General features: G+C 37.4%; 1 protein-coding gene across 3 annotated transcripts in view; it reads left to right on the top strand.

Annotated features, from left to right (window-relative positions):
* The window catches only part of Rfx6 (regulatory factor X6), a 62,480-nt gene that overhangs the window by 25,357 nt on the left and 20,235 nt on the right, over positions 1–16,888 (top strand). For 2 of the 3 annotated variants that reach the window (XM_087190208.1, XM_087190207.1), the window contains exons 7-9: positions 10,923–11,030; positions 14,458–14,535; positions 14,649–14,762. In XM_087190208.1, coding sequence (XP_087046334.1) covers positions 10,923–11,030; positions 14,458–14,535; positions 14,649–14,762 — 300 coding nt within the window. The remainder of the gene's footprint in view (positions 1–10,922; positions 11,031–14,457; positions 14,536–14,648; positions 14,763–16,888) is intronic. The other variant, XM_087190209.1, reaches the window with a different exon arrangement.

Here is a 16,888-nt window from a genome sequence, read left to right as displayed (position 1 = left end):
CAAATGGCTTATGCACTGAGATCTTTCCAGCTGTGGGTGAGCATTCTTTTTGCATCGCATTCTAACACGTGGCATTGAGTGACATTTTGATTTTTGCCAATCCTGTGAGTGTAAATGGTCATTTTCATTTGAAATTGTTTTTAAAGACTGATCAGTTTGAAAATATTTCTTGATTTTTATTGTCCAATTTTTTTGTGAAATGCTTGTTCATATCACATAATTACCTTATTTTAAAAATTTGATTCTTAGTAGTTTCTTATATATTCTGGATGCTAATATTCTATAGGCAGAGTGTGATAAATAATTTCTTCCTGTTGGTTTCAAGACAACATTTTATAGTGTCTTTTGGTAAAGATTTTTTTATGTTATGGTTAGTGCTTTTTGTATCTTGTTTTCAAAAATTCGTGTATATCCAAACATCATAAAATATTTTTAATTTCTCTCCATCTCTGGCAATACCTGTTAAATATTTGCTCTCTTTGTGTGTGCATCTCTGCCAATACCTGTTATATGTTTTCTCTCTATCTTTCCCTCTCTCTCTCTGTCTCTCTCTCTGTCTCTCTCTCTCTCGCTGTGCATGTGCTTATAGTAGCCATCGTCACAACTGTGAGGTGATATCTAATTGTGCTTTTTTTTCCCATTAAGCTTATTGATACATTTTAGGTATAAAATACAGTTACATTCATCATTGGGATCTTGTACCTTTACATGATATTTCTTGGTTCTTATTTTTTTCCCATTCCCCTGCCCTCCCTTCACCCCCTCCACCCTTCCCTATTTGCAAAGACTTTGTTTCCATTTTTTTTCTTTTCTCATGTTTTTTGTTTTCCCTTCTTTCCTTTCCCCTACCCCTCCCACTTCCCCTACTCCCATAGACCTTTTCTTCCTATTATAAAATATCAATTATACATTTTTAAAATTACAATATCAAAATTTAGAGGACATTACCACAGATTTTACAGAACTTAAAAGGATATAGAAAGCATATTACAAAAATCTTTTTCGAAATAAATTTGACAACTTCTAAGAAGTACCTTGGAAGACAAATTAATGAAACTGACTCTGGAGGACATATAAAATTTGAATAGCACCTATTAAAGAAAGTATATTCCTAGCTTGAAAACCCACCTATATGACAACAACAGGCTCGTATACATTTTAACTGATACATTATATCAAACATTTAAAGCAGAAAAAAGAAGGAACACTTCTCCCCTCATTTTAGGAAATCAACATTGTGCAAATCCTAAAACTGGATAAAGATAATAGAAGGAAAAAGTATGAACATAGATAGAAATTTGCTTAACAAAACAAACTCTTAGAAGTCAGATCTGGCAATATGTAGTAAGTGGTTTTATCATAGGGATGGCAGTGTTGGTTCAGCACTGGAAGAGCCACCCCCAAAAGTCATCATTTTAACAGAGGAAAGGAAAAACCCATATGATCCTGTCACTAGTTGGAGAAAAAGTATCAGACTAAATTCTACAGCTGTTCATGGTAAAAGCTATCAGGAGACTAGAAGTAGAACAGAACCTTCTCAACAGATAGGACATGTACTCCATACTTCCAGCAAAAAGGCCTTGTATGAATGGAAAAGATACAATGCTTTCTCCTTAAGGTGGGGAACAAGGCCAGATATGCATACTCTTCATCTGTCCATTAAACTTTGAAACATAGGCCTAATCCAAAATAGTCTGATAATAAAAAGAAACAATTAGCATAGGATTGGCAAGCTAGAAGCAAAATCTTTATATGTAGATGAAATGATCATCTACAGAGAAAATACTAAGAAATCTCTAGGAGCCCCTAGAACTTGTATTTGAATTTATCAGGATTAGAAAACACAAGGTATATATAAAAATTCAGGTCTATGTATACTTGCTATAAATGAAGAACAGGATATTGAAATTTAAAAGTTATGTAGGACTACAATGGACCTAGAAAAGTAAAAAGAAAAAAAATGTGTTGGAAGATATTTATTACCAAATTTTAAGACTTCCTCTAAAGCTACAGTAATTAAGGCAGTGTTGGTGTAAGGAAAGACATACAGAACAATGGAATAAAACAGAGAATCTAGAAATAGAACCACACATGTATGGTCCACTGAGTTTTGAAAGATTATTTAACATTAACATTTTATAGAACATAAACTCAATTCAAGAGCAGAGGAAAAGATAGTGTTTTCAGCAAATGGTACTAGAACACCTGGTATCCATATATAAAAACTGAACCTCAACCCTTTATTTCCATACATAAAAATGACTTGAAAGGATCTATGAACCTAAATATGAAAGACTAAAACTATAAAACTTTAAGAAGAAATTATAAGGGAAAATGTTCATGATTTAGGCACCAATTTCCTAAGTTACAAAAATATGATGTATATAAGAAAGAAATTGATAAATGAGATTCCATCAAAATTTAGAACTTTAAATGGCATCGTTAAGAAAATGAAAAGTAGTCTTTAAACATACCATATTTGTAATACATATAAACCTAAGACCAGAATATATAAATAACTCTTACAGCTCATTACTAGATAACCCAATTAAAAAGTAGACATAAGAAGATGATAAATAGCCAGCACAGATACGCATTGACTTATCATTGTCATGACTTTTTCTTTTTGTTGGATTCTCCCCTTTTGCATTTAATTTCTTGTTGCGCCCAATGGCCTAATTCTGCTGGGTTTCCTGGGATGGTGATCCTCATCGTCTTTTACTAGGATATTGTCTAAGGTTTTTTGGAGTGTTGGTTTGGTATTCATGAAGTTCCTAAGGTGCTCTTTGTCATGAAAGTATCTTATTTCACCATCAATTTTGAAAGATAGTTCTGCAGGGTACATCAATCCGGGTTGGAGGCTGTTTTCCTTTAGAGCTTGAAATACTTCACTCCAAGCTCTTCTAGACTTGAGGATTTGCATTGAGAAGTCTGCTGAGATTCTGATGGGCTTTCCTTTGTATGTGATTTGTTTCTTTTCTCTAACTGCTTGTAGAATTTTGTTCTTCTGTTGGGTTTCTGGAATCTTAACAATTATATGCCTATGTATACACTTTTTTTGATCAAGTCTAGTTGGAGTCCTATATGCCTCACTTATCTGTATGTCAAGTTCTTTTCCCTTGCTTGGGAAGTTTTCTGCCATCACTTCTGTGAATAGTATTTTTATGTCATCTGCACTCTCTGCTGTTTCTTCGTTGACTCCAATCAGTCTTATGTTGTTCTTCTTTGCATCATCTGGTAGCTGCTGGATTGATTTCTCATGGTCCCTTACAATTTTGAAGCAATTTTTCTTTTCCTGGTCACTAATTGCAATCTTATCTTTTATGTCTGAAATTCTGTCCTCACATTGGCTCATTCTGCTGCATAAGCTTTCAATGGAGTTTTTAATCTCCTGGAAATCTGTTTGTATCTGTTTTATGGATTCCATTTGTTTCCTATGTTGGGATTCCATCATGTTCCTCAGCTCCTCTGTATCCTCTCTAGATTTATTAATCATGTGTTGCACTATGGCACAATCTCTGCTGTTATCTGAGAAATTATTTCTGATTTCATTTTTTCCAGATCCTCTTTTGTTGCCAGTTCAGGGAGTCTGGGTGGTTGCGTATCAGAATGTTCCATCTCATTTCCCTTTGGGGTTGCTTTAGGTGATCTGGAAGTCTGGTTTTGAGACTTGTTTATGTGTCTTCTCATTTTGATGGGGTGGGGGTGGGTTTGGGGTGGGTTGCTCGTGCTCGCGCAGCTCACCTCCTGTGCACTGGGGCAGGGGGTGATACAGTGGTCAGGAAGCCTCCTCCTAGGCACTGGGAGTGGCCCACCTCATTTGTGCTGGGGCAGGGTGTGGTATGGTGGCCTGGAAGTCTCCTCCTGTGCACTGGGAGTGGCCCATCTCCTGTGCACTGGGGCAAGGGGTGGTACAGTGGCCCAGAAGTCTTCTCCTGGGTGCTGGGAGTGGCTCACCTCCTGTGTGCTGGGGCAGGGGGTGGTACGGCAGTCCGGAAGCCTCCTCCTGGGCACTGGGAGCGGCCCACCTCCTGTGCGCTACTAATTGTGCTTTTGATTTGCATTTTCCAAGTGACTAGTAGCAGTGAACATCTCCTCATGTTTCTTGGCCATTCCTATATCTTAGTTGAAGAAATGTACATCAAGTTCTTGGTCCACTTTTGAGTAGAGCTGTTTTGTTGTTGGAGAGATTTAAGAGTTCTCTGTATATTATATGTATTAATCCCTTATCCAATCATGATTGGTAGGTTTTCCCCATTTGGTAGGTTGCCTTTTCACTCTGTTTATGCTGTCTCTGGGTGCCGCCAACCGTATTTTAGAATAATGTCCAAGAAATTCTTGCCAAATCCAGTGTCATGAATCTTTCACCCTATGTTTCCAAGTGGTTTAATTCTTATATTTAGGTTTTTTTAATCCAATTTGGGTTAATTTTGCACATAGTGTTAGGTAAGGTTCTGACTTCATTCTTTTGCATGTGGATATCCAGGTTTCCGCCACCATTTGTTGAAAAGATGTCCTTTTCCATTTTCCCCATTCAAAGGTCTTGACACCCTCATGAGAATCCTTTGACTATTTATAGAGGCTTGTTTCTGTGCCCTCTATTCTGTATCAGTGGTCTACATGTTCATCTTTATGACTATTCTGTGGTATTTTGATTACTATAGCTTTGTAGTAAGTTTTCCTCTGCTGACTTGGACATAAAAAGTTTGAGTTCATTGACTTTTTCCTTTTTCAAGATTGTTTGGCTACTCAAGACCCCTTGAAATTCCATATTAATTTTAGGAGAAATTAAAAAAATTCTGCAAAAAATGTCACTGGGATTTTACATTGAACTTTGGACAGTAATTACATCTTAAGAATATTAAGCGTTTTAATCCATGAACATGGGTGTCTTTCCATTTATGTAGATCTTTAATTTCTTTCAGCACTGTTCTATAGTTTTCATTATATAGATGTCTCACCCTTGATTATAACATTCCTAAGTATTTTATTCTTTTTATGCTCTTGTAAATGGAATTATTTTTCTTAATTTCCTTTTTAGATTGCATAGCTATAACCATCGTTAGTGCATAGAAATGCAACTAATTTTTTGTGTTGACATTATATTCTACTACTTTGATGAATGGTGAATTCATTTATTAGTTCTAACAAGTGTGTATATGTGAATAAACTCTAGGTTTCTCTCTCTCTCTCTCTCTCTCTCTCTCGACAAACTCTCTCCGTGTAGCAGTTCAGACAGCCTTGAACTCACTATGTAGGCCCATCTGACCTCAAACTCATGGCAATCCTCCTGCCTCAGACTCCCAAGTGCTGGAATTATAGGTATGTGCCACCAAGCTCGGCTAACTCTAGGTTTTCCTACATATAGGATCATATTATTTGAGACCAGACATAATTTTACTTCTTACTTTTTAATTTGGATGACATTCTTTTATCTTTTCTTGCCTAATTACTCTATTTAGGATTTCTGATACCATGTGTACTATGAGTAGCATTAATGAAAGAGGACATCATTGCTTTGTTCCTGATCTTAGAGAAAAAGCTATTAGCCTTTTATTATTAAATAGTATATTTGCAGTGGAATTTTTATATACGCCATTTATTGTTTTGATGTAATTTCCTTCCATTCCTATATTTTTTAGCTTTTTTTATTATGAAAGTGTTGGATATTATCAAATGATTTGTCAGTATCAATTGACATGATCATGTGTTTTATTTTTTGCTTCATTCTTTTAATGTGGTATATTACCTTAAATACTTTTCATAGGGCCAGGGATTTAGTTCAGTGGTTCTACTGCCTTCCTCGCACGTGCAAGGTCCTGAGTTCAATCCCTGGTACCAAAACCAAAAAACAAAAAACAAAAACTTTTCATATATTGAACCAGAAATATGTCCCACTGGGTCATAGTGTATAATCTTTTTAATATGTCAGTGAGTTTGGTTCAATAGTACTCTGCTGATTATTTGAAAGTTTATAAAAGATATTGGTCTATAGTTTTCTGGTAGTGTCTTTGCCTTTGGTATCAGTGCATTGCTGGTTTCAGAGAACGAATTACAAAATACTCCTTCAATTTTTTGGAAAAGTTTGAGAAATATTGGTAGTTCTTCTTTAAGTGTTTGGTAGAATTTACCAGTGAAACTAGAAAATAAGTATATGAGAAAATGTTCAACATCACTGGTCATTTGAAAAATGCAAATTAAAACAATGCTGAGATTCCATTTCACTCCAGAAAGAATGGCTATCATTAAGAAATCAGCCAATAACAAATGCTGACAGGGTTGTGGGGAAAAAGAAATCCTTCTCCACTGTTAGTTCAAGTGTGAATTGGTACAACCACTGTGGTTGTATGAAGATTCCTCAAAAAGCTAAAACTGGAAGTTCCATTTGACTAGCTATTCCTCTTCTAGGTATCTTCCTGAAAGAGTTAAAAGCATCATACCACAGTGGTATATGCACACCCATATTTATAGTGGCACAGTTTATAATAGCTAAATCTTGGAAACAGCCCATATCCCCATCAATAAATGAATAGATAAAGAAAATGTGGTATTTATATACAGTGGACTACTACTCTGCCACAGATAAGGATAAACTTGAGACAGTTTTAGTTAAATGGATGCCTCTCAAGAGCATCTTAAGTGAAATAAATTGGACACACAGGTCCAAATATCTCGTTGTTTCCCTTGTGTGAGAAACCCAAAGGGTAAATAAGGAGCAAAATGGAGGATAGATATTGGGAAGTGGGAAGAACTTGTTCAAATGGGAAGGAGAACAAGGAAGGAGGGAAGGGGTAGGAAAGAGAGGGAAAAGGGATTTTAAAAAAGAGAGAATGGAAGGAAAAAATGGAAACAGAAAAAATGGGGAGGAAAGTTTTGAAGGGAGGGGAGGGGAATGGGAAAAAAGAATTAAAGTATATTATGTACAGGTACAAATTCCCATGGTGAATGTGATCATTACTTGTGACAAACATGTACTAATTTCAAAAAGAAAGAAACTAGCAAGTCCAGGTCTTGCCACAAGGGGAAATCAGGTAACTATTTTTTTGAACAATGTATTTTTAAAATTTTTGATTACTAAGTCTATATATCTATTCAGATTCTCTATTTCTTCATTATTTAGTCTTGGTAGGTTTTGTGCTTCTAGATATTTGTCCATTCATATAGATTGTACATTGTTTGGGCATGTAATTGTCCATACTATTCCCTTATTATTCTTTTTATTTCTATAGAAGCAATACTCATTTTGATTTCTGATTTTAGCATTTTTAATTTAATCTTTGCAATATTGTATTTTTATTCTCATTTGTTTCTAAGAATTTTGTAACTTTTCTTATTTCTTCCTTAATAAATTAATCATTAGAAGTTGTACTCTTTACCTTGCACAAATTTGTGAATCTTCAGTTTTCCCTTTGTTACTGATTTTTAACTTCATCCTCTGGTGGTTACAGAGGATATTTTGCATGATATTTATCTTTTAAAATTCAGGAAGCCTCAATCTGTGGGCAGCACATTACAGATCTTGGGGAATGTTTGACAAACATTGAGAAGACTATATTCCATTGTTGGGTGCTGTTTGGTTTATGTGACTATTATTAAGAACTTCTAATCTTTGATTCTGTCAATATTTACTTTATATACTTTGGAAATCTGTTATTAGCTACATAAATGTTTATAGTTTTTTACTGTATTGAGCTTTTATTACTATATATTGTCCTTTGCCTCTTATCACCTTTTTTGATTTAAAGTTTATTTTGTCTGATATTAGGATAGCCACCCTTGCTTTCTTTTGGTTACTTTTTGTATGGAATTCCTAAAGTAAGCCTTTAATAGTATAGAGTTTGATTATATTTTTAAATCCATTCTGCCAATTTCTTATTTTTTGGTTGGAAAATTTAATCTATTTACATTTAAGCTAATTAAATGTAATTAATAAGTCCCTGATAAGGAGCGACTTCTTGCATTATTTTTATTGGATTTCTATATGCTTAATTTTAAAAGCTGTTTGTCCCTCATTTACTACCTTTTACTTTCTTTTGTGTTTGCTTGATGTTTTGTGATGAAATATTTTAATTTCTTTCTTAATCCCTTTTGAACATATTCCATAAGTATATTTTTTGTGGTTACCATGGGTATTACATTTAACATTGTAAAGTTACAATGCTCTGATTTGAATTTATACCTGCTGAACTTCAATAGCATACGAATAGCATTGCCACTCTTCACCTTTGTCTTCATTCATATCATTTTTGTCACTTAATTACACCTTTATATATTGCACATCCTAAAACATACTCGAGTAGATTTTAAATGGATCAGTCTTTTAAATTATAGAAAACAAAATGTAAAATTACAAATCAAAGTTAAAACAACACTAACTTTATACTAATCGTTGTTTTTCTCTTATTGTACTAGTCTTTTAAATCACATAGAAAAAAGGAAGCAGAGTTCTAGCTCTTGTTCAGCACACTAGCTTTCCTGTCCAGCATCTGCCTCTTTATCCCTCCATGTGACTCTGAGGTATGGAAGATTGTCCTTTCATTTCAACCTGCAGGACTCCCTTTAACATTTCTTGCAGGGTAATTTCAGTAGCGACTAAACACTTCTGTTATCTGACAACATTTTTATTGTTCTCTCATCTTTTCAAAATTCATCTGATTGTATACATTTACGGTATACAGCATGATGCTGTGAGACGCACCTACTACATAGTAAAATGGCTCCTCTACTGGAGCAAATGAATATGCCCGTCACTGCACGGGGTCACCTGGTGAGAGCAGCTATTGTCTACTTATTGAGCCAAGATTCTAAATACTTCTCCAGTCATCATGCTGTCAGTGAGACCTTTTGACTTGTTCATCCTGCATTTTTCATTTTATAGCCTTTGACTCAAAGCTTCCCATTTCCCTCTCCTAATCTCTGGAATTCACTGCATTAGTTTATCTCGTCTTTTTTAAAAAAATAGATTCCACGTATGAGTGAACTCATGTAGTTTTATTTCTGTGTCTAGCGTATTGCATGTAGTATAGTCTTCCAGTTTCATCTGTGTTATGGAAATGGCAGAATTACCATTGCATAACAGTATCTGTACTCTCATACTCAATGAGGAACTGCTTGGAATAATCAAGACAGCCCAGGTGCCCTTAATGAGTGAGTGGATAAAGAAATCGTGTGTGTGTGTGTGTGTGTGTGTGTGTGTGTGTATGCGTCTGTGTCTGTGTGTAGAATACTACTCAGTCTTTAAGAAGGAGGATGTTCTCCTTCAATACTAACTGGCAGTTTTGCTGGATAAAAAATTCTTGGTTGACCGTTTAGTTCTTTTAGCATTTTATCACCCACTGCCATCTAATTCCCAACAAACGCTTTCCTGTGTCAAGTGAGATTATTATATAAAATACAGTACAGTATCCTCCTTTCTCTGTCAGTGTGATGAGTTAAACCTAACATGACTATGATCACTCTTATATACTGCTTTTTTGATTGCTGATATTTTATTTGATACTGTTGCAAGCATGGTGATGAATGACATTGATCTGTAGTATTTTCTTCTTTTTAAAAAATCCTTATCTAGTTTTAGCTTTTGTATTTTCAGATGAGGTGGGAAGTGATCCCTTTTTTCCTATTATCTAAATAGATTCTTGTAGTTTGAAATTACCTGTTTCTTTTTTTTTTTTTGGTACCCAGGATCGAACTCGGGACCTTGAGCTTGCGAGACAAGTGGCAGAACTACTGAGCTAAATCCCCGGCCCCTTGAAATTACCTGTTTCTTGAATGTTTATTACCACCTGTTAAATGTTTTAGGGCTCTTTTTTTCTTTGTGGAAAGACTTTTGATTGCTAATTATTTCTTCAATGGAAATGAGATTATTCTCTTATTCCTAACTTAATTTTAACATAATGCTACATATTGTCTTTTTCAGTTTTTTAAATGTTCTGTTTTTCTCTTCTTGTCTTACCAGTTACATCTTGAGATGAAAACATGACTTTTCATCCAAGAAAAAATGTACAAGAAAAATTGTAAACTTTTCTAAAGTTATAATTTAGGTACATTTTTATTATGCTTATTTATCAAACGTTAATTTTATATTTGGCTATGACTTTTTCTTTTCTTTTCTTTCTTTTCTTTCTTTTTTTTTTTTTGGTACCAGGTATCAAACTCAGGACCTTGTGTTTGCAAGACAGGCGCAGTGCCGCTGAGCGAGATCCCCAGCCCAGGCTGTGCCTTCTTCTTTCTCTAGGGTTAAATTATTTCTTGATTGCTATGTTGTTTTTCCGTGTTATTGATAGTATCATTTTTTGTTTATTAGTCCACGTTTGCAGTACATAATGTTTACGTTCCCCATGTGTCGATGCATGTGTGCACACATCTCATGTGCTTTTCACTTGCCATCTCCTCTTTCCCCATCCCTTCATTTCTTGGTCCCTTTCCCTTTTGCAAGAAATTTGTCTCTCTCTTTTCTGTCATCTGTCTTTATCACATAGTTTCTCTTGTATGAGAAACCCAAACTATAAATAAAGAGCAAAATATGATAGATAATTGGATCTGGCAGTTCTTGATCCTTTTGTACTGCAGTTAAAATAATTTTAATAATTCCAAAGGTAGATCTTCCGGAATTCATGCTATTTAAAAATGTGAACTTAAATTCTAAAAGTTGTAAAATTGACAGATATTCAAAACCAAAGTCCTAGTGATAGGAAAAACATTCTGAATATGGTACTATTTAAGTTTTAGAAACAGTTTGGCTGAAACATCTACCTTACTACCTTACTCTACTACTTACTCAGGTTATCCAAAACTCTTGATTCCTCATGGTTTGCAAAGTAATGAAGAATGGAATCTTAATGGGTTTCTATCTTACTATTGTCATGTTTTGGATACATATGCCTGATAGTGATTTATTTCTTTTTCTTTTTCCTGAATTATAGGGTGGTTTCACTCGTAAATATTCTCTTAGCTCAAAAACAGGAACACTTCTTCCAGAATTTCCCAGCGCTCAACACCTTGTATACCAAGGATGTGTTTCTAAGGACAAGGTACCAGTTAAAGATACTTCTGCATTGATTTTCTGATATGTTGGTTCCATATCTCAACTTGTGGGAATCTCATGGTATTTGCAGGAAGCAGTCAGAAATTTACATAATCAAATAGAATTGACTGATTTATGGGAGAGATAAATGCTTACTAAGACTGATTAATACTTTCTAATTAATTATTTACCATCTCATGATAGTATGTAATCAGAAGGTGGTGAAATAAACCACACAAGATAAAGAATTTTTTATTTAAAACTCTGTTGGGAAGAAAGTACTATAGTGTATGCACTGCATGCAGGTTTCTCAATTGTAGGCCTCATGCTTTCCATGAGCGCCAGTTTTCTTTAGTGCAGTGTCATCAAGCATTTCCTTAGGACAGCATTTACCCCTAGCACTGAGTAGGAGATTCCTAGAGAATGCAGGTACACAGCTGACACAAAGCCTGTAAATTCTAAAATTCTGTGCTCTCTTATGTTTGTAATTCTTTTAAAACCTAAGGAAGTAATATTTTCATTTGATTCAGTTTATAAATAATCTTCAGTATGACTGTTTAGTGCTTAGCAGTAAAGTCTGTGTCTTACCCCTGTTTTATTTCTGTACTTCTAGAGTCATCTGTTGGGTGCCTTTTGGCCGTTTACTATCAGGAACCATTATTAAATCAGAGCATCAGATGTCCACTTATGTCTTTCAACTAAAGATCATTTTTAAATAAAAATACTAATTATTTCAGGAAAACACCTTTCATAGTATATTGAGTCAATTCATATTTTTGAGGTGTAAACATAAAGGAATATGATTAATAGCCAGCTGTGTTATTTTAGCAATAGGCTTTTTGTAAGAAATAAAAGAGCACATTGATCTTTTTCATAGCCATTGATAAATAAGTAGAGACCTGGAGTAACTCACACGGTTCCTTCGATGGCAGACACTGCCAACTTGGAGTAGCAAAGCCCTGACGACAGACACCAGATGCTGAATCTGAGAGCGTCCCCGAAGGATATCTGCTTCCTTCCATTCCCTCCCTGCCACATCAAGGTCATCCTATTTTCTTTACCTTACGGATGTAGTGTGTGACAGGAGGACTTCATGTTAAAACTCGCAAGTAAATGCTAGCAGGGCAGCTTGTGGGCCCCCAGTTCTTAGAGGGAGGGTATTTTTTGGTGTGGAGAGGATTGTTACATGAAACACATCACAGAGATGTTTACTGTGAGTGGAGCTGGGGGTGGGGGAGAGAGAAAGGGAGGAGAGAGAGAGACAGAGACAGACAGACAGACAGGGATAGAGACAGGAACAGAGAGACAGAGATGGAGAACAGGCTCTGATAGTTTAATGTTCTCTGCTGGTCTTCAAGGAATTCCTCAGCCGTTGACTTGAAGGACTGGCAGATCCTTTCTCACTCAGGGACCAAGGTTCTCCTGGGAGCCTGCCTCCTGAGCTCATTACCAGGGAAATTACCAGCGAACACCAGGCGTGGCACTGCACTTGTCCCTTGAAGACTGCTGAGCCCTCTGCCCTCCTAGCCTGTAGCCAGGGTCCCCGGAAACTGGTCAGTTTCTAGAAAGAGCGTGAGGCTGAAGCCAAGGACCTGAGGCGCCTGTACCCTTAGGCAGAGACAGCACTGCTCGTGACGCCGGGCCGCACAGGCTTCCTGACTCCACAACGTCCCTTGAGGCAGCTGTTGCCCCGCCAGGGCTGACAGCTTCCGAGCAGCTGAGCCTGACCCCTGCACCAGCCTCCAGCAGTGAGCTCGGCTCTCAGACACCTGGGTGAATCACGTTGAAAGAACCCTAAGCACACTACAATTGAAATTCATTGGTCTAAGACTAGGAAACTCTTAGGCATGTGAAGTGGTAAAGAAGAGGAAGTTTTGTGATTTGCGTGTAAGGCGGTCCATTGTGACACGCAGGAAAGCCCGTGCAGATAAGAGCTTGCTTTCACGTCAGGAGGCTTTAGGGCTTAGTCTTAGGGTTGATGCTTGGCAATGGTATGACTCCCTTGCATCTTTCATGTTGTCCTTAGTCTTATTTAAGAAGTATGTCTTTGCGATCCATGTAAAAATATTGTAGTATTGCCCAAAACGCAGACCAAGTCTTATTTTCATGGATTGGAGTATACCTGCTAGAGGTGTCTTGAGTGTAGCACACCTCACTGGAAGTGGATTGGTAGTTTGCAAGTCATCACTACTCGGCTGTGAGGAGACCACAGAAGTGTGCGCTGTCCCAGGGCTGCAGGAATAAGGGGCTGAGCACAATGCTGGGCTAGGACAGCCCATCCCCCACTATCCCGATGCTGTTAGCGTCACACAGCTAACATCCATCAGGTTCTTGTGCATACTGTGGCTTATTCCAACAACTTTATAAGTGTTCATGCATTTCAGACTCATTGTGTGTTACTGACACATCAATTTCACAGATAAGAAAATTAAAACATTTTATAAACGTTAGGTAGCTTGCCCACTACCACATAGCTAGTAAACAGTACGTTAGTACTAGGATTCAAATCTAAGAATCTTAAAGGCAATCTCAGGGGTAACATCTGGACCAGGCTCTCTCCATATAGATCACACAGCCAGTAAGAAGTAGAGACATTTCCAGCATATAAAATAAAAATTTTAGTTTGATATTATTAAGTTGCTAGCATATTATCTGGTTCTAATTCATTGCAAATTTTAGAATATGTCCAAAAAGTTTTAAAAACAATTTTTTTTTTCTTTTTTGCAGTACTGGGCATCAAACCCAGGACCTCATGCTTGCTAGGCAAGTGCTATACCACTGAGCTATATCCCCAGCTGTTCAAAATTCTCTAAATGATGCCATCCAAATAGCTATGGCAACCTGGAAATAGAGACTGTCGATAGTAACCACTTAATGATTGAAACTTCTATAAATACATCATTTGATACTATAGCTATGTCTAGATAATATTTAGTAAGTCCCCACTGTGTGCAGTCACGATTATAAATGCATTACATTGTTATTTGATTTTCTTAACCTTATATGAGCAATGTGCTGTTACTGCTCAAAGATGAAATGTTCAGGGCTCATCTGGCCAGGGTGCAGTGAAGCCAGCACTCGGGGTGTGCTGACTTCAAACCCTGAGACCACTAAGCAACACTGCCGCAAGCCCACTTGAAGCCCTGTGGGTGGCGATACCACCTCCAAGTTTCTTGTTAGGTAGAAAATTAGGATCCTACTGTGCCACTGCTCCTGCAACTGCCTTTCCCGTTGTTCTTAGAGATCATGTAATCCTCAGTTTACGCCACTTTCTCAATTCACAAATCAGTCAGCTCCTTAAAATAGGGCTTTGGCTCTTTGATCCTCAGCACTGGACATAATGCCTGGGACCCAACAGGAGTTTACACCTTGTGTTGTACAAATGAACCAATGTAAAAGGATCATCTGGTTAAGCTTTTTCTTCCTTGAACTAGGTTGACACCCTCATAATGATGTACAAGACTCACTGCCAGTGTATTCTGGACAACGCGATCAATGGGAACTTTGAAGAGGTAAGGGTGATGAAGGGCAGGTTCCTGACCTCACTGCTCATGCTGTCCTGTCCGGGACTAAGGAGCTCATACCAAGCAGAATTTTATGTGTGTACTCTCTGCCCTGCATCCAGATCCAGCATTTCTTACTACACTTTTGGCAAGGAATGCCTGACCATCTCCTTCCCCTGCTTGAAAATCCTGTGATTGTTGACATTTTCTGTGTCTGTGACTCCATCCTTTATAAGGTAAGCTCTCTGGGAGTCTTCACTATGAGTCACCTGTTTCTTTAAATAGCATTCTACTTAAATTCCTGAAATGTATCTATAATAAATTTGTTATTTCTGGCTGGAGATGCACTATTTTTTTTAGGATGACAAAACAACTTAGTGCAAGTTTAAGAATGTATGTATTTTAATAGAAATACTCATCAAGTAGAACTCAACTTTTATTTTCAGCTAAAAGTGATCTGAAAGGTGACGTGATTGATAATGTATGAAAACTCAGTTAATTTTATTAACTCACTCTTTTCAGATTAAATGGCAGAATGGCTGTTTCACAGTATGTGCATTTTAAGGAAAAGCAGAAATTATACACTGTCATAGGATTAATAACTTGAAAATCGCTAGTTTTACTACATTAGTGTCCAGTTTTGTTCTTAAATCAAATGAGAGTTCTCAGATGTGTTCATGAAGGTCATGAACACATCCTGAGTAGAGATGAGGTGGTTGGCTTTCTACCGAATGTTCATTGGCAAGGGACAGAATCTTGCCCCTGGCTGAACAGCAACGAGGTCCAATTGGAAGAACAAAATTATATTGCAATCTGGGCATTTTAAAGTGAGTTTAGCCTTTGATCACAGCTACTCAGGAGGCTCAGGCAGGGAGATTGCAAGTTTAAGACCACCTTGGTTAAGTTAGTGAAACTTGTCACAAAATAAAAAATAAGTTTTTGGGGCCAGGGATTTAGCTCAGTGGTTTTGCCGCCTGCTGCGCAAGCACAAGGACCCGAGTTCGATCCCCGGTACCAAATAAAAAACAAACAAACAAAAGTTTTGAAAAGGTTTGGGATGCAGCTCAGTGGTAGAGCATCCCTTGGTTCCATTCCCTGTAGCCCTCCCCCGACAGAAAGTTTTCCTACCTACCACATTGTCATAAGTGAAATAAAAGCATTCCTTTTAAGGAATAATCTGAGTTTTCAAGGAAAACCCGAGCCTGTTAAGCAAGTTCCTGTCAGATTCTCAGCTTTGCAGAAGAGTAGACTGTTCCACTTTCTGGTAGACTCTGTCTGAGATGGCTTTGCAGATCCACAGCTGACGTACTGGCCTGAGCCACCCGAGGGGCTCCTATCTGCTCTCTTCAGTTCCCTTGTCACAGGCAAGAGAATGAAGGAGTAAGTATGGGATATTTGCTGCCTGTAGCTCAAGTTGGAAAAGAACAAAGGAGAGCAGGGATAGTCTTGTTTTTCTGGAGTGAATGTGTATGTCATTAGTTAGAAAATGTTGTTTGCCCTAACTGATTGCTTAATGCTTGAGAAAGCAACTGCAGTTAGAGGCACAGAGCTGGCTCCTGAGACATCACACTACAGCGATGCACAAGTAGCCACGTTGATAGCAACACAACTCGTAATAACTGGACCTTGGAAGCAGCCCGTACATATGCCCATCAGCAGATGAGCGGATAAAGAAAGTGTGTTTACAGAGTGGAGCACTACTACGCCATAAAAGAATAAACTTGAGGCATTTGTAGGAAAATGGATGCACCTTGAGACCATGATGTTAAGTGAAATAAATCAGACACACAAGCTTGAACATCGTATGGTTTCTCTTATGAGAGAATCCCAAAGTATAAGTAAATTAAAGAGCAAAATATAGACAATAGGGAACAGAGAGTCAGGTCTTTGTAAAAGGGAAGGAGACCAAAAGACAGGGGAGGCCTGGAGAAAGGCACAAACAAAGGATTAAGACGTGTTATGTGCATGGACCGACTCTCCGATGAACCTAGTCATTATGTGCTGCAAATATGTACTAATAAAGAATAAAAATTAAAACAAGAAAAGGCCTGGGCTCACACCCACATGCCTGCCAGCAGGACCACAGAGCTGTCTGGGCTGTGTCTTTACTCTTCTAGGAAATACCTTGGAAACCCAGAAGAGCTGAATTTTGTATTTTAGTCCAACACAAAATCTTGAGTTTAAGTATCGAGGCTTTTCTGCTTGTTTGTTTTGCTTCTTTGAGTCAAGGCTTCTCTGTGTAGTGCAGGCTGGCCTGGAACTCACAGCAATCCTCCTGCCTCAGCCTCCTGAGTGCTGGGATTCCAGGCAGGTGCCACCACGCCTGGCTTATGAGTTTATGCATCTTTAAGTGGACTGAGTT

The sequence above is a fragment of the Heterocephalus glaber genome, unplaced genomic scaffold, assembly GCF_053883595.1.
Source record: "Heterocephalus glaber isolate CG9 unplaced genomic scaffold, H.glaber_assembly_v1.0 deba00001550, whole genome shotgun sequence".
In the NCBI taxonomy this organism is placed as follows: Eukaryota; Metazoa; Chordata; class Mammalia; order Rodentia; family Bathyergidae; genus Heterocephalus; species Heterocephalus glaber.
The sequence above is the reverse complement of the archived record's forward strand: the minus strand, read 5'-3'. Positions and strand labels throughout refer to the sequence as shown.